Raw genomic sequence first — 23,195 nt, forward strand, 5'->3', positions numbered from 1 at the left:
TGCTCCACAAATAAGTGAAACCATATGATAATTGACTTTCTCTGCTTGACTTATTTCACTCAGCATAATCTCCTCCAGTCCCGTCCATGTTGATAAAGAAGTCAGGTATTTATCCTTTCTGTTGGCTGTGTCATATTCCATTGTATATATGGACCATATCTTCTTTATCCATTCATCTGTTGAAGGGCATCTTGGCTCTTTCCACAGTTTGGCAGCTGTGGCCATTGCTGCTATGAACATTGGGGTACATATGACCCTTCTTTTCACTACATCTGTATCTTTGGGGTAAATACCCAGTAATGCAATTGCAGGGTCCATAGGGTAGCTCTGTTTTTATTTTTTGAGGACTCTCCACACGGTTTTCCAAAGTGGCTTCACCAACTTGCATTCCCACCAACAGTGTAAGAGGGATAGAGATAGTTCCCCTTTCTCTGCATCCCCTCCAACATTTGTTTACTGTCTTATTAATTTTGGCCCTCTAACTGGTATAAGGTGGTATCTCAATGTGGTTTTGATTTGCGTTTCTCTGATGGCTAATGATGATGAACATTTTTTCATGTGTCTCTTAGCCCTTTGTATATCTTCTTTGGAGAAGTGTCTGTTCATGTCTTCCCATTTTTTGACGTGATTATCTGTTGTCTGGGTGTTGAGTTTGAGGAGTTCTTTATAGATCTTGGATATCAGCCCTTTGTCTGTAGTGTCGTTTGCAAGTATCTTCTCCCATTCCATGGGTTGCCTCTTTATTTTGTTGACTATTTCTTTTGCTGTGCAGAAGCCTTGTATCTTGATGAAAGCCCAAAAATTAATTTTGCTTTTGTTTCCTTTGCCTTTGGAGGTGTGTCTTGAAAGAAGTTGCTGTGGCCAATGTCAAAGAGGTTACTGCCTATGTTCTCCTCTAGGATTTTGATAGAGTCCTGCCTCACCTTGTGGTCTTTAATCCATTTTGAGTTTATCTTTGTGTGTGGTGTGAGAGAATGGTCGAGTTTCATTCTTCTATACATAGCTGTCCAATTTTCCCAGCACCATTTATTGAAGAGGCTGTCTTTTTTTCCACTGGATATTTTTTCCTGCTTTGTCGAAGATTATTTGAACATAGAGTTGAGGGTCCATATCTGGACTCTCTACTCTGTTCCATTGGTCTATGTGTCTGTTTTTGTGCCAGTACCATGCTATCTTGGTGATGACAGCTTTGTAGTAAAGCTTGAAGTCCGGCAACATGATGCCCCCAGCTTTGTTTTTCTTTTTCAACATTTCCTTAGCGATTTGGGGTCTTTCCTGGTTGCAAACAAATTTTAGGATTGCTTGTTCCAGCACTTTGAAAACTGCTGGTGGAATTTTGGTTGGGATGGCTTTGAAAGTATAGATTGCTCTGGGCAGTATAGACATTTTAATAATGTTTATTTTTCCGATCCATGAGCATGTAATGCTTTTCCATCTTTTTGTGTCTTCTTCAATTTCTTTCATGAGTGTTCTGTAGTTTCTCGAGTACAGATCCTTTACCTCTTTGGTCCTCTATGGTTCCTGATGCCATAGTAAATGGAATCGATTCTCTAATTTTCCTTCTGTATTTTCATTGTTAGTGTATAAGAAAGCAACTGATTTCTGTGCTTTGGTTTTGTATCCTGACAGATTACTGAATTGCTGTATGAGTTCTAGGAGTTTGGGTGTGGAGTCTTTTGGGTTTTCCATATAAAATATCATGTCATCTGCGAAGAGACAGAGTTTGACTTCTTTGCCAGTTTGAATAACTTTTATTTCTTTTTGTTTTCTGATTGCTGTTGTTAGGACTTCTAGTACGATGTTGAACAACAGTGGTAAAAGTGGGTATCCTTATCATATTCCTGATCTCAGTGGAAAGGCTGTTAGTTTTTCCCTATTGAGAATGATACTCACTGTGGGTTTTTCATAGATAGATTTTATGAAGTTGAGGAATGTTCCCTTTATCCCTATGCTTTAATCAGGAATGGATGCTGTATTTTGTCAAATGCTTTTTCTGTATCAATTCAGAGGACCATGTGTTTCTCTTCTCTTATTGATTTGTTCTGTCACATTGATTGATTTGCAAATGTTGAACCACCCTTGCATCCCAGGGATAAGTCCCACCTGGTCATGGTGGATAATATTTTTAATGTACTGTTGGATCCTATTAGCTAAGATCTTGTTGAGAATCTTGGAATCCATATTCATCGGGGATGTTGGTCTGAAATTCTTTTTGATGGGGTCTTTGTCTGGTTTGGGGATGAAGGTAATGCTGGCTTCATAGAGTCTGGAAGTTTTCCTTCTGTTTCTATTTTTTGAAACAGCTTCAGGGAAATAGGTATTATTTCTTCTTTGAATGTTTGGTGGAATTCCCCAGAGAATCCATCAGGTCCTGGACTCTTGTTTTTGGGAGGTTTTTGATTACTGCTTCAGTCTCATTTCTAGATATTGGGCTATTCAGGTTGTCAGTTTCTTCCTTTTTCAGTCTTGGAAGTGTATAGGTTTCCAGGAATGCATCCATTTCATCTAGGTTGCTTAACTTATTGGCATTTAACTGTTGATAATAATTTCTGATGATTGTTTGTATTTCCTTTGTGTTAGTCATGATCTCTCCCCTTTCATTCATAATTTTATTAATTTGGGTCCTCTCTCTTTTCTTTTGGATTAGTTTAGCCAGTGGTTTATCGATCTTATTAATTCTTTCCAAGAACCGTTTTGTTAATATATTCTAGTCTCTCTAGTTTCTAACTCATTGATCTCTGCTCTAATATTAATTATTTCCCTTCTTATGCGTGGGGTTGGCTTAATTTGTTGATTTTCCAGTTCTTTCAGGTGTGAAGAGAGTTGGTGTATTCAGGATTTTTCAATTTTTTGAGTGAGGCTTGGATGGCTATGTATTTCTCCCTTAGGACCGCCTTTCCTGTATCCCATAGGTTTTGAACCAATGTGTCTTTATTCTCATTGGTTTCCATGATTGTTTAAGGTCTTCTTTGATTTCCTGGTTGATGCAAATATTCTTGAGCAGGATGGTCTATAGCTTCCAAGTGTTTGAATTCCTTCCAAACTTTTTCTTATGGTTGAGTTCCAGTTTCAAAGCATTGTGGTCTGAGAATATGCAGGGAATAATCTCAGTCTTTTGGTACCAATTGAGCCCTGATTTGTGACCCACTATGTGGTCTATTCTGGAGAAAGTTCCTTGTGCGCTCGAGAAGAATGAGTATTCTGGTGTTTTAGGGTGGAATGTTCTGTATAGGTCCATGAGGTCCAACTGGTCCAATGTGTCATTCAGAGCTCTTGTTTCTTTGGTGCTTTTCTGCGTGGATGATCTGTCTGTTGCTGAGAGCGGTGTGTTAAGATCCCCTACAATTAATGTATTCATATCAATATGACTATTTAACAGTTTGCTTGTGTAGTTGGCCACTCCCATTTTGGGAGCATAAATATTTACAATTGTTAGATAATCTTGTTGGATAGACCCTTTAAGAATGATGTAGTGTCCTTCTGTATCTCTGACTACAGTCTTTAGCTTAAAATCTAATTTATCTGATATGAGAATCGTGACCCCAGCTTTCTTTTGAGGCCTATTGGCATGAAAGATGGTTCTCCATCCCTTCACTTTCAGTCTGGATATATCTTTAGGTTCCAGATGTGTCTCCTGTAGATGGACGTGTCCTGTTATTTTATCCAGTCTGCAATCCTATGCCATTTTATGGGAGCCTTTAGGCCGTTCACATTGAGAGTGATTATTGAAAGATAAGTTTTTTATTGACATCATGTTGCCTATGAAGTCCTTGTTTCTATAGATGTCTTTGTAAATTTCTGTTCGTGTTACTCATGGGTTCTTTCTTCTTTTATAGAACCCCCTAAATATTTCTTGTAGTGCCAGCTTGGTGGTCACATAATCTTTTAAACCTTGCGGGTCTTGGAAACTCTTTATCTCTCCATCCATTCTGAATGCCAGCCTTGCTGGATAAAGTATTCTTGGCTGCATGTTCTTCTCATTTAGTGCCCTGAATATGTCTTGCCAGCCCTTTCTGGCTTGCTAGGTTTCTGTGGACAGGTCTGACATTATTCTGATGGTTCTTCCTCTGTACAGAAGGAATGTCTTCCCCCTAGTTGCCCTTAAGACCTCCTGTCTGAATTTATGATTCGTGAATTTCACAATTAAGTGTCTGGAGGTCTTTCTAGACTCGTTGATCTTGAGGGGTGTCCTCTCTGCCTATAGGACATGAACACTTGTTCCATTCCCCAGATTAGAGAAATGTTCATCTAGTATTTGTTCAACTATATCTTCTAGTCTTCTTTCTTTCTTCACCCCCTCAGGGACCCCAATAATTCTGACATTGGAACATTTCATGGCATCATTTATTTTCCTAATTCTGTTTTCATGGTTTCTAAGCTGTTTGTTCCAGGCCTCCTCCTGATCCTTCTTTTCTATCAGTTTGTCTTCTAGATCACTAATTCCATCTTCTGCCTCGTTTACCATAGCTCTTAGAGTATTTAGATTAGATTGGATCTCATTGATAGCATTTTTAACTTCTGACAGATCAGCTCTCACTTCCACCCTTAGAGTCTATGCTGCCACTAATGGTCTTCTCCAACCTAGCCACTGCCTGGATAATTGCTACCCTGAATTCCATTTCTGATGTATTGTTTATGTCCATATCCAGTAGTTCTGTGGCAGAGGTTACAGTCTCTGAATTTTTCCTCTGTTGGGTATTCCTCCTCCTCGTCATTTTAGTGAGAGGTGGTTGAGGGAATGTATAGCTGAATATATCAGTCACGATCCAGTCAAGGTGCACCTCTCCTCTGATGATCTCCTGCCCCCGTAGAGATCCTGAAGTGTATAATCTTATATCTCAGGCTGATTTCATGGGTGTTCAGAGTGTTCTGGTAGATATTTACCTCAATTCAGGAGACCAATTGAAACAGGGTCTTCTACTTTTCAGCTATCTTGCTCCAAGCTCCAGATTTTATTTATTTATTACAGACCGTGCTCACAAGCGGGGGGTAGCGGGGGAGGCAGAGGGAGAAGCAGACTCCCCGACGATCAGCAAGCCCCACTCAGAGCTGGATCCCAGAACCCTGAGATCATGCCTTGAGCCGAAGACAGATGCTTAATTGATTGAGCCACCCAAGCGCCCTGCCAGTCATCTTTTTCAAAAGGAAAGTCAGATTGCAGGATTCCCCTACTTAAAGACTTTTTTATTAAAGATTAATTTTTAAGTAATCTCTAATCTTTATACCCAATGTGGGGCTTGAACTCAAAACTCTAAGATCAAGAGTTGCATGCTTGGGGCGCCTGGGTGGCTCAGTGGGTTAAAGCCTCTGCCTTCGGCTCAGGTCATGATCTCAGGGTCCTGGGATTGAGCCCCGCATCGGGCTCTCTGCTCGATAACGAGCCTGCTTCCTCCTCTCTCCCTCTCTGCCTGCCTCTCGGCCTACTGTGATCTCTGTCTGTCAAATAAATAAATAAAATCTTTAAAATAAAAAAAAAACTTCCTGTACAGTATCTTCTTACTAGACTGTAAACTGAAGTGGAGAGAATGATCTTGGTCATTTGTACATTCCTAGGATCTGGCATGGGCTGTCACAAACACTCTACAGAGTTTATATTATTATATTCTTGTTTTATAGAAGAGGAAATAGACCCAGAAATATTTAACATTCTTAAAGTCATGGGTGCCTGGGTGGCTCAGTCGTTAAGCGTCTGCCTTCGGTTCAGGTCATTAACCCTGGGGCCCTGGGATCAAGCCCCACATCAGGCTCCCTCCTTAGCGGGGAGTCTGCTTCTCCCTCTTCCACTCCCTCTGCTTGTATTCCCTCTCTCACTGTCTCTCTCTCTCTCTCTCTCAAATAAATAAATAAAATCTTATTCTTAAAAAAAAAAAATTCTTAAAGTCATACTGCAAGTGGCCAAGAGTTGAACGCAAGTAATTGATTCCAGAACCTGAACACTTACTCATTACTGCCTCCCTTATAAACATTTTAATTTATCTTGATGTACTTCATATTTGTGGGCTGCCTTAAATCTTACAAAATAAAAATGGGGTAGAAATAAGAATACACAGAGTTGAAAGATAGTTACATTCAAAAGATAGAGTTCTGTATACCATATCTGTTATGTTCTTCCCTAAAATGTGTGTGCCAGAAGGGCATTAAAACCGTTTTTCACGGACAGCTCATTGAGACCTGCTAGATCCCTACCATCAACCCCCCTTCTTCTACATAATGCATGAACCATCGTCTTGGGATAGTGGTGACAGTACAGTTTGGTATTAGTGGCAGAACTTTAGGAGTCACCCTGGCTTGGCTACAACCAAGCACTTACAGACCATCTCCTAAGCTTGCATCCTACTATCATAGCTAATTTTGTTCATTATATGCTGATTTTTATGGCTTCAGTTTTAGAGGGTGACTCTATTTTCAGTTCTGATGATCTACCTTATTGAAACATAAGCTTCTCTCTGCTTCCACATGTGTTGACTATATTGAAATATTAACTTTTAGTAGATTTGAGTATCTGATTATCTGAGCCTCTTACTAGAGCTTATTTATGATTTTTTTGTTCCGTTTATACTAGGTTCATGAAAGAAGTGTCCAGTCAGACTTCTTACTGATTATCTTGAAGGAAATTTTACAGAAACGGTCTGATCTGCACTTGATTCTAATGAGTGCCACTGTAGACAGTGAAAAGTTTTCTACATATTTCACACACTGCCCAATTCTCAGAATTTCAGGAAGAAGCTATCCTGTTGAGGTAAGTTTTCTTTATAATGTGTACATGAACAGAAACTACGTTCCTACCAGGGAGCTTCCCCAGAAGATAGGCTCTAGGTAGTCTGAGCCCATACCTAGTCTTACAGTACTGCAAGTCAGGAGAGGACTTGGAGATGGCTCGGGAATCAGATGGCTGGTGCTGCTTGGATTGAGGGTGGGTGGGCTGGAAGGAAGGATTCTGCTGAAGGACGTACCTGAGAAGTACAGGACAGAAGACACACTTCCATGTCAAAACCATCATAACCAGAGTGAGGGTTACTGCCTGGCAATAAAGAACTCCTTTTTCACCCACCTCTCAAATATAGGTTTGTTTGTGATGCTTCTTTTCTGCCTGTTCTATTCTTAATGTTTATCCTTTAGGTTCAGTTCATAAAGACATTTACTTGGTTTTCACAAGTTAAAAAATAGACACCATAATTTAATTTATCCTGAGACTTCTAGGGACAAACTCATCTCTATCAATCAAGTTTTCCATTCCCAAATAATGTAGAAAGAAGCTTTTCTCATAGTAGTCTATATTAACATTTGGTAACATTGAAAAGATAACAATCCCCTCATTCTTTTTAAAATGTATTTACTGAAATGAATTTGAGTTCACCATTTAAATGCCTTAATCTATGTAGGTTTTTCATCTTGAAGATATAATAGAAGAAACAGGCTTTGTACTGGAGAAAGACTCTGAATACTGTCAGAAATTTCTGGAGGAGGAGGAAGAAATTACCATTAATGTTACAAGCAAAGCAGGGGGAATAAAAAAATATCAGGTAAAAAGAAAACATTTTCAAAGACATCTGATACTGATATCCAGGGTATAATCTTCTATGAGAGGTTTGAAATCAAATGGCTGGCTCAGGTAATTCGAGTATAATTTGGTAGAAAAAGGAAGAAATAAGATTTTGAACAAATTTTAAAGGTCATTTCTTTAATATTTGGTTTATGATATTTTATACTATTTTGGCCATAAAGATAAAAAAAAATCAATTACCATATACATTAGCAGTCTTTATTGTTTCATAGCAACGACTAATTATTTAGGAGTAAATTTGTAATTATTTTCTTTACTTTATCTGAACACCTTTTTTTTTTTAAGATTTTATTTATTTATTTGATAGAGATCACAAGTAGGCAGAGCAATAGGCAGAGAGAGAGGGAGAAGCAGACTCCCCGCTGAGCAGAGAGCCCGATGCGGGGCTCGATCCCAGGACCCTGGGATCATGACCTGAGCCAAAGGCAGAGGCTTTAACCCACTGAGCCACCCAGGCGCCCCATCTGAACAACTTTTGTATTGAAGATGAGGCAGGCCTAAAATCTAGAGATCCTTGCTATTTTTCCTTAGCAGCCTCTGTCCTAGTATGAGCCAACCTTGGCTATATAGTGAAACTATCTAGAACAAACACGGCTCTTCCTAAAGAGTTAGTTTCAATGACATGTTTATTTTCAGAACTATCATAAAAGCTAAATTACCGAACATTTTAACCAGTGGTACTATATCCAGTATTTTTATTGTATCCGTGATATTTCATGCTTATATCCAATCTGATGGATACATGAAGTTACTTTATTTTCTAGTTAAGCAGATAAATCGAGAAAGCAAAAACTAAAATCTTTGCCTAAAACTCCAGAGATAGAAACTAAATAAGGATTTCAGAAAATTAAAGGTATTTCAAAAGAGATAATTGAAATTCACAACCAAAGTAGAATCTAGTAGGAATGAGGCCAATATAAACTACTTATTAAAGTTATTATGGGAACACCTGGGTGCCTCACTTAGTTTAGGCTCAGGTCATCATCTCAGGGTCACAAGATCGAGCCCCTTACCTGGCTCCATGCTGGGCTATGGAGCCTACATAAGATTCTCTTTCTCTCTCCCCCTCTGCCTCTCCACCCACGTACCAAAAAGTTATTATGACCTCTCCTGGCCTGCTTCTTAGTTGCCACAGAACAATGCATACAGTGTTCTGTTTTTCTTCGTTCTTTAGTTTAGTCTGTACATGACAAGATTAAAAGTATTGCTTTACAATTGAGGTTGAATGAAATGAAATAGGCAAGACATGAAATTTTATACTTTTTCCACTGTTAAAAACTGTACTCTTAGCATATTTTAACAAAATAATGGTTTTATTTTGTTTTTGTATTTTATTTTCTCAAAATGAGAAAGTTTTTTTTTGTTTATTTAAGATTTTATTTCTTTATTTGACAGAGATCACAAGTAGGCAGAGAGGCAGGCAGAGAGAGAAGAGGAAGCAGGCTCTCCGCCGAGGAGAGAGCCCGATGTGGGGCTCGATCCCAGGACCCTGGGATCATGACCTGAGCCGAAGGCAGAGGCTTTAACCCACTGAGCCACCCAGGCACCCCGAGAAACAGTTTTTTGTTTTTGTTTTTGTTTTTTTTAAGATTTTTTATTTATTTGACAGACAGAGACCACAGGTAGGCAGAGAGGCAGGCAGAGAGAGGAAGGGAAGCAGGCTCTCTGCCCAGCAGAGAGCCCGATGTGGGGCTCGATCCCAGGACCCCGGGATCATGACCCGAGCCGAAGGCAGAGGCCCTAACCCACCGAGCCACCCAGGCGCCCCGAGAAACAGTTTTGAATGACTGCAAATACATCATTTTTCCTTGTCTTATAAAAATACATAATATTTTTGTTCACCTTTTTCTGATTGTGTTTTTTGTAGGAATATGTACCAGTTCATACTGGACCAAGTGCTGATTTAAATCCACTTTATCACAAGTACAGCAGCCGCACTCAGCATGCTATTCTCTACATGAATCCTCATAAAATCAACCTGGATCTCATTTTGGAACTTCTTATATACTTAGGTATATATCTTTTTTTCTAGTTTGACTCCATTTGTTTTGATAAAACTTTTCTGCTTACTGAAGATGTTTTAGTAACATGTTATATGCTATCCCTTACCTTTTTTATGTTGAATTTCAGACAGAAGCCCCCAATTCAGAAATATTGAAGGAGCAGTATTGATCTTTTTACCAGGACTTGCACATATTCAACAGTTGTATGATCTCCTGTCAACTGATAGAAGATTTTTTTCTGAACGGTAACTACCAGTCTTTATTATATTCCAAGTAGTTTTGAAATAGAAAAATGTTTTATTAAAATTCTTGATCAGAATTTTCCGTCTTTTTACCTTCAAGTTTTTTAAGTTTTTTAACATTTCTATTACAGCACTTAATACTAAAAATTTTAGGTATTATTTCTCCTTTTGTTTTGTCTTCTTATTATGAGTAAGCAGAGGGAATCCTGTGGTTGAGAGTAAGACGATGACTCCCCTTCCCCACCACCTGGACAGAGCAAAACCCCTACAGGTTGCAGTTTATCTCCCAGACATATGGAATCAGCTGTTTAGTGTATCTGTCCTGATATGGTTCATTACTGCTGTCACGGTTACCATATCCAAGCATATTTTTAAATTCTCTAAACCTTATATTCCATATAAATTTATTGAAGTATTTTCTCTTTGATGAGTATATGTGGTTTCATTGTATCATCCTCAGAACTTTTGTGTTTGAAATTTTTCACAATAAAAAATTTTTAATTGCTATTTGCAAATAAATTTTGTTATTCTTTGCAGTGTCTTCTAAAGAGAAACTCTTGCTAAGAACTATGATTTTAACTTTCAGATATAAAGTGATAGCTCTGCATTCTATTCTTTCAACTCAAGATCAAGCTGCAGCGTTCACACTTCCTCCTCCTGGAGTCAGGAAGGTAAAATTCCATGAAGCAAATTTATGTGTGATCTGAGAATATTTTGTGAAATATTAGGACTCTTTAACATCACAGTTATTAAAATGTTATTAAGTGTATATATTGCATGGCAGACTCCAGACGCTATCTGGCTTAACATAATCAGAAGTGAACCCAATAATGAAATTTAAGTATTTGAATATTTATATTATGCATTATTAAAGGGACAAGGCTTTTAGGGGAGTGACAGTTGAAAAATATTATGGCATGGGTTTTGCTTGTGAAAAGAAAAAGAAAAATCACTACTGTTCCCATCCTTTTCACGAGGGATGTTGGATGTCAGGAGCTATTTGAATGCTGTGAGGATTCTTTGTTGTTCTCTAGTCTGTTCATCCCTGATTATCTTTGTTAATACATAGACCATTAGGTTAGGAAACAGTCTCAGTATTTTCATGTCTCCTCCATTCAGGATTCTAAATGTGAAGAGGCACTTGGCAGAGAGTTTCTCAGATTTAGAAGGGGATAAAAGAGTGTAAGAACTGTGGGGAATCTGAGAGCTCCCAGAAAAGAGCCTGGTTTCTGAGGCTGCTCTGACCTGTAACACTTGGGCTTCCCTCCAAGATTTGGTTTAAGGAAGAGAATTCTACCTCTTAAAAAAAAAAAAAAATTATCAGAAAGCAAGCCCAAGCAGGGGTAGCAGCAAGAAGTGGGAGAAGCAGACTCTGTGCTGAGCAAGGAGTCTGATGCAGTACTTAATCCCAGGACGTTGGGATTATGACCTGAGCCAAAGGCAGACGCTTAACCAACTGAGCCACCCAGGTGTCCCGAAAAAAATTTTTTTTAAATTTTTTTAAGTAGAACCAGCACTAGGTCCCATCTAAGTCTTAGAACCCAGATTATTATTTCCTAGAAATTTTCCCAGAAAAACAAGCATTCACTGTTGAATTACAGAGTTGAGATAGATAGATATGAAAATGACTATTTGATGGAAAATTTCCTAAATGTTTTACCTCCAAGGACTCGAGAAAAAATGCAAAGACTACAGTATTCAGCCATGACTATTAAGAATTTTAGAACTAGAAATGGATCTAAGAAATCATCTATTTCTACCTCCTACATTACAGTAGAAGTATCTGAAATCATCTGAGGTAAAATGACTTGGCTGAAGTCACAGAGCTAGTAAGTAGTAGAGCCAGGGCAGCAACAACTTCTTACTTACATACTATTTTTTCCCCAATAATTGTGAATGATTGTGCTGAGCTGTCTCTATTCCTGACCCAATTTCCCAGGCTACTTAGTTAATTTTTAAAATGACTGACTAGAATTAGGGGAATGGTATTTTTGTTGGAATAAAAATCCCTAATTTTAATTGGCAAGCTAAACTGTGAAAACTAATTGTAAAGAATTAAAATTACACAGTAATGGCAAGTTTTTGGTTTTTTTTTTTTTAAGATTTTATTTATTTGACAGAGATTACAAGGAGGCAGAGGCAGGCAGTGGTGGGGGGGGGAGGGGAGCAGGCTCCCTGCTGAGCAGAGAGTCTGATGGGGGGCTCAATCCTGAGATCATGACCTGAGCCAAAGGCAGAGGCTTAACCCACTGAGCCACCCAGGTGCCCCAGTAATAGCAAGTTGATGGGGGGGGGTGGAACAAGCAAGTTGATGGTGAATTTTTGTAAATAATGTTGAAATTCACTTTTTAAAATTCATTAGGTCAAACTGTATAGTTTAAATGATTGCACACTGCTGAAAGTTGTTACCTAAATCTTTTGGCTTTTATTTCCAGATTGTCTTAGCAACAAATATCGCAGAGACAGGTATCACTATTCCAGATGTTGTATTTGTAATTGACACTGGAAGAACAAAAGAAAATAAGTAAGTTTGAAAAGGGTTTGGTGCTCCTGTATTCTTGGAAGAAATCACAGAATCATATAGGGAAAATCCCAAATGTCCTAATTCTACCTGAAGCAAAAAGCCTCAGAGAAACTCTTAAGAAACTTTAAAATGCTCAAGAGTAAATGTCAGGTTTCAGGTCTTGATTTTTCCCACAAGTGATGCTAGTATACCACTACTTATAGAAAACTGAGAAAATTTTCAGAACATAATTTTTTGTAAATTTGTAAAATATCTTTACAAAAACATTTGAGATTATAATAGCGTATGGATTTTAGAATCAGAGTTGGATTAAAATCTCTGATCTATAGCCTTGAGCAAGTAATAATACAGTAAGTATAATTATCAGTTGCCTCCTATGTAAATGAGGAGCATGAATATTTTTCATAACTGAAAGTACATGATATTTTAATTGGCACTTAATAGATTAACCTTACCTGAATCTTCATAAAAAGGTTACTACTTTTAATGTTTTAATGTTTATTTGGCAAAAACAGGAAAAACCTCCTTGATAGTCTATTGTAATCCATATACACTTTTCCTCTATTAGGAAACTTCAGCAATATTTGGCAATGCATATGACTACTGAGAGGCATTTCTCGAACTCTTTCAAAGACGTCTTGTTACATAATTGATAGGCCTTCCATTAAAATAAAACATCCTCCATGACCAGATTAATTTTTTTCCCTTGTAGAGGTATCTGAAGCTTTTGACAGTCTGAGATTCAGTTTGGAAAGTTTGCTAAATTATTTAAATATGAAGCATGACTTGGAAAACTGGCCCACAATTATGATGGACTTTTTTTAGCCTGTCTTCAATATAATTTTAACAGTCACCTATTTCCAACCTTTTTCAGATTTTAAGTTCTTTATCTAATTATTCTGTCCTGAAACTTTTCTTCAGGTACCATGAAAGCAGTCAGATGAGTTCTTTGGTTGAGACGTTTGTCAGTAAAGCAAGTGCTCTGCAGCGGCAGGGGAGAGCTGGAAGGGTCCGAGATGGCTTCTGCTTCAGAATGTACACAAGAGAAAGGTATGACACAGCACTGGAAATCAAAAATATATCTGTCATTATAGTGTGGCATTTCTGATAATGGGTCAAGTGTTTAATATGATTTTATTTTTCAGATTTGAAGGCTTTATGGATTATTCTGTCCCTGAAATCTTGCGTGTACCTCTGGAGGAATTATGTCTTCACATTATGGTAATGCTGAAGGAATTCGGATGCAATTTTTTTCATTCTTTACTACTCCTTTCTAAAAAAGAACAAAATATGAACACTTAAAATTCTCTTACCCTACATTGCTCTAGATTTTCAAGAATTTTATTTACTCTTTAATAAATACCCTCTCCCCCATTTTTTTTTTTTTAAGATTTTATTTATTTGAGAGAGAGAAAGAGTGTGCACGAGAGACAGCACTCACAGGGGAAGCAGCAGAGACAGGGGAAGAGGTAGAAGTAGGCTCCTGTTTGAGCAGGGAGTCCAGTGTGGGGCTCAATCCCAGAATCCCAGGATTATGACCTGAGCTCAAGGCAGTTGCTTAACTGAGCCATTCAGGTTCCTTTTCCCCCATCTTTTTATAAGTAAACCCACTGTGCTTAAATTCAACCACAGGCACCCATCCTTAATAGACTAAAACTAGCTCTCAACTGGTGCAGTATTGCTCAGCAAAGCACAGTTGGCAATGTCTTCAGACATTTTTGCTTTTCAGATCTTGGGGGGGGTGGGGGAGGCCATTCTACATGGGCATCTAGTGGGTAGAGGCCAGGGATGACTGCTAAACCTTGCATATTACACAGCAGTCTCTTAGAGAATTATCTGGCCCAAAATAACAACAGTGCTGAGACAGAGAAACCTCGACATAGACCAGGAGCTTCCTACTCTGAAAGATCTATAATTCCCTTCAATTTTTAGATTTTGACTTTGCAAAAATCAGGAATGAAGAAACTAAAAGTATGGCCTAGAGGATCTCTTCCTCATGCCAGCCATTAACACACACACAGAGTTTCTCATACACTCCCAATTTTAAGAAAAAGAACAGGTTAGCCTTACTGAGACATTTATGTCTCTTGCTCAGAATTTATTCCCAATTTGACCATCTCTTTGGTCATTTCTAATAACATACTGATTTATCACTCTTTTTTAAATGTGCAGAAATGCAATCTTGGTTCTCCTGAAGATTTCCTCTCTAAAGCCTTAGATCCTCCTCAGCTTCAAGTAATCAGCAATGCAATGAATTTACTCCGAAAAATTGGAGCATGTGAACTAAATGAGCCTACACTGACTCCACTGGGCCAACACCTCGCAGCTCTGCCTGTGAATGTCAAGATTGGCAAGATGCTTATTTTTGGTGCCATATTTGGGTGCCTTGACCCAGTGGTAAGATAAGTGCTTCTCTTGCTTCTTCACTTTAATTGTCATTTTGGCTAAGTTTGGAAATAGTTTTTAACTTTTTGTATTTATATACAAAATCATACCCATTCATCCCTTAAGTGTACTGTAGGTACTATTTTGTAAATGGGTTTGGCTTGTCTAGACTTTTGCTATCAAAAATCCCATTTGAAATGTTTATTTATTTGAATATATAGATTGGGGGGGGGGTAGAACAAGCAAGCTCTGGTGGGAGGGAAGGGGAGAGAGAGTCTTAAGCAGGCTTCCTGCCCAGTACAGAGGCCAGCCAGAGCTCGATCTCATGACCCTGAGATCCTGACCTGAGCCAAAATCAAGAATTGGACCAAGCTCAACTGACTGAACCACCCAGGTGCCCCTTGATAGATTCTTTTAAAACTGTGAACCCCACAGACTTTCCTAAGGAAAATGAAAAACTTTATTACTTCACTTTTTCTGCATTAGCTCTCTGAACCAGCAATTACTGGCAGTTCTGTTTTATCACGTTATCTCAGAATTAACAAATTTTGTGCCTCTTTCTGAATCTCTGGGCTCTATATGCCTGCTGTGCCATTTCAACTTCCCAGTTTTACCAGGCTGTGGCCTTTTCTGGGGTTGCAAACCAGGGCTGTTTAAAAACAGAATGAAGAAGTGTTTAACATACTCTGTTTCTCTAGTATTAAGAATACTCACCAGAATTGTGCTGAGTCCAAAAATAACCTCTGTCATGATAGTTGATGTGAAAAGCTGCAACAACAACAAATGGGTCATAATGCATTACAAATTATTTTGTAAGTATTTAAAGAACATTGCAGGCAATGGAAATTCAGTAAGCTAAGTGTCAAGATACATGAGGTATGATTCTGGATTGCTTCTCACTATGTGAGACTATGAATCACTATATACCCACTCAGGTTTTTATCTCTGATTCTGGTGATGTGACCTCCTTATAAATATGGTCTAGAAGTGCTATATTTTTAAAATTAAATTAAGTGAAGCCCACAATAACTAATTAAAATGAAACTGCTAGCTATTGAAGAACACAAAGTATTGGAAAAGAAACATGCAACTCGAAAGTGGGACTGTTGTATGATTTGCTTTCCTTTACAAATCACCTTTCCATATATACCTCTTTACTGATAAATGTTTTGGTTATTTATGGATAGGCAACACTAGCTGCAGTGATGACCGAGAAGTCTCCTTTTACTACACCAATTGGTCGGAAAGATGAGGCAGATCTTGCCAAATCAGCTTTGACTATGGCCAATTCGGACCACCTGACGATCTACAACGCATACCTAGGGTAAAGAAATAATCTGGGTGTAGTTAGTAAGTCAGTGACTGAGGTTATTTACTTAAAAAAAAAAAAATTTATCTTTGACTTTCATTAAAAAGGTAAATCTAAGGTTTACCTTTTAGATACTTCATCTGTCAAGGTATAATTATGTTAAAGATTGCTTTTTTTATAATCCTTCTAAAATTTAAGAATAATGTACATTGTATTGTACCTATAGTACCTCATATTTGGAGTTAATAATTTACTCTTCTACACAAAAAAATCTCCATATTGTAGTTCATACTCATATTCAGTTAGTAGCTCCTACAACAATTAAGACCCCTCCCCGCTTAAGTGACTGTAATTTCATTAAAGCTTACTTTGGTTAATACCTCTGAAACAGAGAGTTTGAAAAGAAAACATGTTAAACTTGGGTCATTTTATGTACATAGATGGAAAAAAGCGCGGCAAGAAGGTGGCTGTCGTTCTGAAATAGCATACTGCCGGAGAAACTTTCTTAATAGAACATCTCTGTTAACCCTAGAGGTAAGTCTTGATAGAGCTTGCTAATTCGGGGCCATCCTACAATAGGCTTATTGTAGAAATAGAAATGCCTAGGGTGGTGACTGATACATAGTACAGATTTAATTTGCTGAATTACTATATTTGTAATTTTTTGTTTCGTTTCTTGTAGGAGGTGACTTTTATGTATTAAACAGTGATTTAAAATAGTATTTAACAGTCATAATGTAATAGTCATAAAATGCTTCCAAGGTTTAGGACCTAGTCATTTTTCCTAAGAGCCATAGTTCCCTTTAGTGAAATTCTTCTCTGTTTTCCTGAACATTAGCCAGCTACTTCGTTGCAGGTAGGATGATAGCTATGGTAAAGCATCCTCGGCATGGTACTCTGTGGCTGATGGTGACCAAGTGTATAAATCTGCTCTTGGGAAGGGAAACCTGACAGCTGTGCCTATCACTCAGGTTTTGATGACTGCTGAGGACCAGAATTATTTCTTGGAGGAGAGAGAGTAGAAGTTTGGTTAAAATAAAAAGACAAGTGATGGCAAAAAGCAGGGCTCCTCTGCAGATACTTACTGTTCATGGTGCATAGGAAATGATGTTCAGTACACCATCTAAAGGCAAACAGTTTCTACTGCAGACATGCTATAAAAGTATTCAGAAAATAAAGTGTATCTTACATAATTCCTCTATCTTAAAGGGTTAAATATTTTATTCCCATATAACTTAAGCCATTATTTTTTGTCATTCAAAATAACGGCTGGGATGAGAGCAGGAGAATGAGTTTTGTCCTTCTACAAGTAGATAAAGGGATAAAGTGAAGAAACAGCTGTCTCTGGGCTAACTCACTGGGATTCCTCAGTCTCCACTCCCTTACAACCACCCATCTACCTCCTGCCTCCTTCCTTCTGTGTGCCTTTTCTTCACCTCCCCTGGGCTGCAAGGTTTTCCATCTCTTCAGCTCCCCTGTGGTGTTAGAGCAGCTGTTTGGCCTTTTCTCACCTGGAATCAAAGTCTCTTAAGCCCCAAACCAGAAACCTAAAGGAAATCCAAATGTAAATATCACCTTTTAATCGACTGTATCCTGTTTGCTATGAAAAATGCTCATCCTTCCTATAGAATTTAAACTGGTTGGCGCTTAGTTACTAAAGGCAAATATAGATTTTACACAACAATTTTAGATTAAATGAAGGTGTCATTGTTAGAATTAAGGTAGCTTCTCGGGGGCAAATGAACAAAGTATTTGCAGTCCAGGACCAAGATTTCTCTCCTGTTCTTCATCAGTATTAGTCCTCTCTGAGTGGAGAGAGCTACCACTGAAGTAAATATATTGAATTCAAATGTGTTCAGGCACATTTTTATTGCTCTCACATTTTAAACATGTTTTATGACACAGAAAGTCTTGGGACATGGAAATAGATAACTCTTGATTTACCATGTCGTTTTCTCCTCCTTTGATTTGGGCTCTAGTTAACTAAATAATTTGGCATCCTATCAATTTTGATGGGAAACAGCAATATATATTAAAGGATTGTCAGTTTCTCTATTTTAATCAATTACGACCTTGTCTCTTTTTAACATAAACCAATCTAGGATGTAAAGCAAGAATTAATCAAGTTGGTTAAGGCAGCAGGATTTTCATCATCCACAACACCTAATGACTGGGAAGGAAACAGAGCCTCACAGACCCTTTCCTTCCAAGAAATTGCCCTTCTTAAAGCTGTACTGGCCGCTGGACTATATGACAATGTGGGGAAGATAATCTATACAAAATCAGTTGATGTTACAGAAAAATTGGCTTGCATTGTGGAGACAGCCCAAGGCAAAGCTCAAGTACATCCATCCTCAGTAAATCGAGATTTGCAGACTTATGGATGGCTCTTATACCAGGAGAAGGTAAAGTGCTTATTCTTAATTCCACTATTCAGAGATTTATTCTAGAAGTCAGTTGTAACAAGTCATGATACCCCAACAAGTATTATATTTGGTTCTCAAATTGAACAGTTTATTTTTTACATATTTGAAATCTGTGTGTATATAGTTTCTCATAAAAAGTCCTATCTCTTTCACTTAGTGAAAGAAAAATATTAAGGTTTCTATGCTATCATCTTTCCTACCTGAAGTAAAGACAATTAAAGCAAATAGATACTGTTTAATAATGTATCAGTTCAAAAAAAATAATGTATCAGTTCCCTGAGATTTCAACAAAAGGTGCTACCTCAAAAGAGAACAAAGACATGTTCTATGTGCATTCCAAATAAAAGGGATATGGGATTAGACAGAACTCTATATGATCTGGCAGCAGTTTGAGTCACAGTGTAACCCAAGATAGTTTAAAACTATTTATAGATTACAATTAAGAAAATCTTTTCAGTCGTAGCTTGCTATAAACTACCAAGGATCCATATTTTGAAGTACTGGGTCAAAAAATCATTACCCTGTCATAACACTTGAATATAAAACCTGAGGAATTCCTGACTAATGACCATAGCTGAACATTGATCTAGAAACCAGACACTATGAAACAGTTTTATTTTTGAGCTAATTAACAGCATTAGTATTATAAAATGACTTGTTCATAGTTTCATTTACGTTGAAGGTATATAATTCGCCCTTACAATTAATGTTTTAAAATGCCTTTTAATAGTATAAATGCACAGATATTAGAATGTAAAGGCAGCTTTATAAAACTTAGTATAAATCTTATATGAGCAAATTATAGAAAATGCTTACATGAAACAGATGAATGTCTCACATTTTCAGGCTGCGAAGTTTTTTTTCTCTCTTTATTCCTATGCAGGTAAGGTATACCCGAGTATATCTGAGGGAAACTACCCTAATAACCCCTTTCCCAGTTTTACTTTTTGGTGGTGATATTGAAGTTCAACACCGGGAACGTCTTCTTTCCATTGATGGCTGGATCTATTTTCAGGTACATGCTACAGCTGATCTCATAACATTAAAATTTTCTACTTACAGTAACAGTGAGGTGGATTTTTAAAATTTTATCGGTGTTTGCATAGTTTCTCCCTATAATTTCACTGAAAGTGGAAGACTTCCTTATTTTATCTTGCCTATACTGTTTTAAATCAGTTAAATACGAAAATCAAATAATATTCCTACTATTGCAGACTACATTATCAGTAATAACAACTTGCCATCCCTAAGTTAACTATGTCTCATTAGTTAACTTTACATGGATTATTCTAAATTTATTACCCTGATAACCTTGTGATTAATTTCCATAGAGGAGATACTTAAATTCAGTGAGAAGTTTAAATAACTTTCTTGAGTAAATGGATTGTTATTAACCAAACAAGACTTCTAAGCTCCTTCTACTTCATACCAACTGTAAGAAAACACAGCTTTTAATTTTTCCTCCAGAAAAATTAGACCAGTCATTGCTACCGGCAATAAGCTTATTTCTTTGTAACCCCATCAAGTGACCAGCTTTAAAAAAATCTAATACATTCTGTTACTGTATGCCATCACAATTTGTCTAAGATTGGAGAAGTAAACTTAAATGCAACTTAAAAAATATATGCAGTTCTGTCCAAGAGGTCAGGGTTGTAGAAATTGTAACTGGATTATAGTCGTGGTTGCACAACTCTATAAGTATACTAAAAATCATCAAATTGTACACTTAATAATGAGTAAATTTTTAAGGTTAGTAAATTACACCTCAGTAAGACTATTAATTCCTTCCCCCAAATTTCAGACTTCACTCCCACAGTTATTGTAAGAGAAGTTACAGGAAATAATTTCCCAGTATTTTTCCAATAACATTTTATATTCAAGTCCAGGTGTGTTTAAACACATGGTATACATGCTTTCTTTCACTTACTGAAACACGTTCACACTCACAAGGATTAACTTTGGCCAATATGTCATCTCCTCTCAACAGGCTCCTGTAAAAATAGCTGTCATTTTCAAGCAGCTTAGAGTTCTCATTGATTCTGTTTTAAGAAAAAAGCTTGAAAATCCTAAGATGTCCCTTGAAAGTAAGTATTTGCTTATAATATAGCTGGAAAACTATTTTTAAACATTTGAGTACATTAGAGCACACTGAAGTCTTACAGTCCATATGATTAAAAATTATTTTCATAAAATTTATTTTATGCTGAATTCCATCAGACTCCTTGACATTGCTTCATTATTCACAGTCTAATTGTCTTACTCTTTCCTCTTCTAAGCTTTACTTCTAAACTTCTGGCCATTTCCAGGGAAAAAGGATGGTGAAACTGAGCATTGTTAAATTTTGATTATAAGGGACTTTCTGTGAGGTTCCCAACATGTTTTTATCTACCATTCTCACAAATGTAGAGCTCTAGTCCATTTAAAAAGTACATTATTTTTCAACAGAAACCTGTAGTAAACACTTGAGTTTTCCGTTAATCTGGTGCAGTGTTTCCCACCCAAACTTCCCAAATCATCCGAATCTTCTTGGCAGATATTAAAATACAAAGTCCAAAGACCTACCCCAGACATATTTAATCTCATTTCTGGGAGAGGCCTGTGTGTTATTTTTTAATCACTTAATTTATAACCCTTTCCTCTACTACCATCCCCCTTTTTAAATAGAGTAACTTTTATTAAACTGGATTATTTTACTGGTAAAATTTGTCATTTAGGATTTGGTTGGTTACATCTTCATGCTTTGATTTAAGGTGTTTCTCTATGCCCTGTATATCCTGCGGACTATAGTAGTTGTATCTAAAGCTTTGATTAATTGGATTTTAGGAAAAGGATATTTTCTGCTTGCTGCTCTGTTCTTCCCATTGCATCACATTACAAAGCATTTCAGTTTGGTTTTCCCACTTTGAATGATGTTAAGAATCGATCAGTGGGTTGCAGCATGATTGATTGTATTTAACAAGTATCTCAGTTAATGCTCATAGAATAAAAAGTTGGAAGCTACGGATCTAGTGCTACTACCCTGAAACTTAGGGAGCTTATAATTCATGGTTCTTTCTAGACCCGTCATTGTTTCCCTTTTAGCAGACAGTCTTTTCTTTTTCTTCCTTCCTTTCTTCCTTCCTTCATCTATTTATTAATTAATGTCAGAGTAGCCCCCAAGAATTTGAGTGTCAGGCCATGGGCCCAGTTATCAGAATTTCTCAGGGCACTCTCTTACTGAAGTGTCTAATGTAAAGACAGAATTTCAGTCTTGCAGCCCTGATAATTACACCTATCTGAAGAGCAGTGAAGTTCTTAAGAAGTCACAGTCTCAGAACAACTGTTGAAGAGGAGAAGCATCTGTTAACATAACCTCCTTAGCAAATACTGTAGCCTCTGTTGCTCTGTTTGTCAGATTAATTGGTGTTTGATACTTTTGTTGTGTAGAGAGATCTGTCACTTACCCATTGACACCTCTCCAAGAGTCCTTCCCTGTTAGAAGTTACTGTTTCTGTTGGGACTAAACATGGAGCAACTGGTATCAGTTCCTCCTCCTTTGCCCATACTGTGGAAATCCTGACATATTCTGAAGACAATGGAACAGTCTATAGATCCTTCAGTATATCTGAGCCAGGTGACAAAGTTAGCAAACCGCTTGTCTTAAAAGAATTTTTAAAGAAATAATTCCTTATAAAGGACAAATAGTTAAATCACATCATGTTTTGGGGCACTGGCCTACTTGTCAAAGTAGGGTCAAATAACTATAACAATATTTGTAGGGCAACAAATACTATTTGTGGACATTTCTAGGTTTCTTGTGAATATTTCTGGTATAGTCTTGTATTCTAATATAAAAGAATCTTCTAATCAAGTATGCCTGCTGTTCACATGTGTATACTTTGGAAATTTAGCCAGGTGATGAATTTGTTCATGGGTGCTTTTTTTCTTCCACTCAGATGACAAGATTCTGCAGATCATTACAGAACTGATAAAAACAGAGAATCATAACTGAAACTGAATGTCATGGTCAACTGCTTTAAAAATAAAGATGAAGATATGGTCATGAAATTATGTGAAAATGGACCATCACATTAAGTATTTCAGTACTTAAAATGTTGGTACTAGCCATAACTTAAAGGTGATGGAAAAAAAAGCACATACTTTAAACATGTGTAATTTTCTAGTTCCTTTTTAATGATAATTATTTGCAATGTATTTAGCACTACATTTACAATAAATCCTTTGGTATCATCCATGCTTCATACATCATTATGTGCCTATGGGCAAGGCCTGTGTCTGTAGTATCTGTAACTTAGTGTCCTGATTCCATATGTATACACCTTATGCTCTACCAGTCCTTCTTATCTGGAGAGTTTAGATCTTCTCGACCCACAAGAGAAAGTGAGCTCCAAAACCAGTTGCAATTAAATTTCCTTGAAAAGAACAACTTCAGAATCAATTATTTAATATTTATAACCAAAATGAAAACCTAAGTATTAATAGATACACACTGTGTGCAAAGATGTCTACTTCCTACTAGACAATAGGCAGGAATGGCTAATACTACTGTGAACCTTGGGATGGATGGCTTAACTATTTTCCTCCATCCTAAGCTTTGGTATCAATGCCCTTGAACCGTTTTCTGTACCCATAATTGAATTAGTAAAGTCAGTTACTTTGAGATAGTAAAATATGCTTAGATATTTTTCAAGGGTCTCAGTATCTTTTGAAACAACATTCTGATTATATCGAGGAATTTTCCC

The 23,195-nt window shown here is 37.2% G+C and overlaps 1 protein-coding gene across 2 annotated transcripts in view; it reads left to right on the plus strand.

Moving 5' to 3' along the window:
* The window catches only part of DHX29 (DExH-box helicase 29), a 48,747-nt gene extending 26,064 nt beyond the window's left edge, over nt 1-22,683 (plus strand). For both annotated transcript variants that reach the window (XM_032850558.1, XM_032850553.1), the window contains 15 exons: nt 6,563-6,739; nt 7,383-7,523; nt 9,432-9,576; nt 9,695-9,812; nt 10,396-10,480; nt 12,245-12,333; nt 13,255-13,383; nt 13,479-13,554; nt 14,506-14,730; nt 15,906-16,042; nt 16,468-16,561; nt 18,130-18,432; nt 19,337-19,468; nt 20,441-20,537; nt 22,389-22,683. In XM_032850558.1, the coding sequence (XP_032706449.1) occupies nt 6,563-6,739; nt 7,383-7,523; nt 9,432-9,576; nt 9,695-9,812; nt 10,396-10,480; nt 12,245-12,333; nt 13,255-13,383; nt 13,479-13,554; nt 14,506-14,730; nt 15,906-16,042; nt 16,468-16,561; nt 18,130-18,432; nt 19,337-19,468; nt 20,441-20,537; nt 22,389-22,444 (2,004 nt within the window). In that variant the 3' untranslated portion in view covers nt 22,445-22,683. The remainder of the gene's footprint in view (nt 1-6,562; nt 6,740-7,382; nt 7,524-9,431; nt 9,577-9,694; nt 9,813-10,395; nt 10,481-12,244; nt 12,334-13,254; nt 13,384-13,478; nt 13,555-14,505; nt 14,731-15,905; nt 16,043-16,467; nt 16,562-18,129; nt 18,433-19,336; nt 19,469-20,440; nt 20,538-22,388) is intronic.
* The last annotated feature ends 512 nt before the right edge of the window (nt 22,684-23,195 follow it).

This window comes from Lontra canadensis, unplaced genomic scaffold (genome assembly GCF_010015895.1).
Source record: "Lontra canadensis isolate GAN:19392208 unplaced genomic scaffold, GSC_riverotter_1.0 scaffold4, whole genome shotgun sequence".
NCBI classification, from domain to species: Eukaryota; Metazoa; Chordata; class Mammalia; order Carnivora; family Mustelidae; genus Lontra; species Lontra canadensis.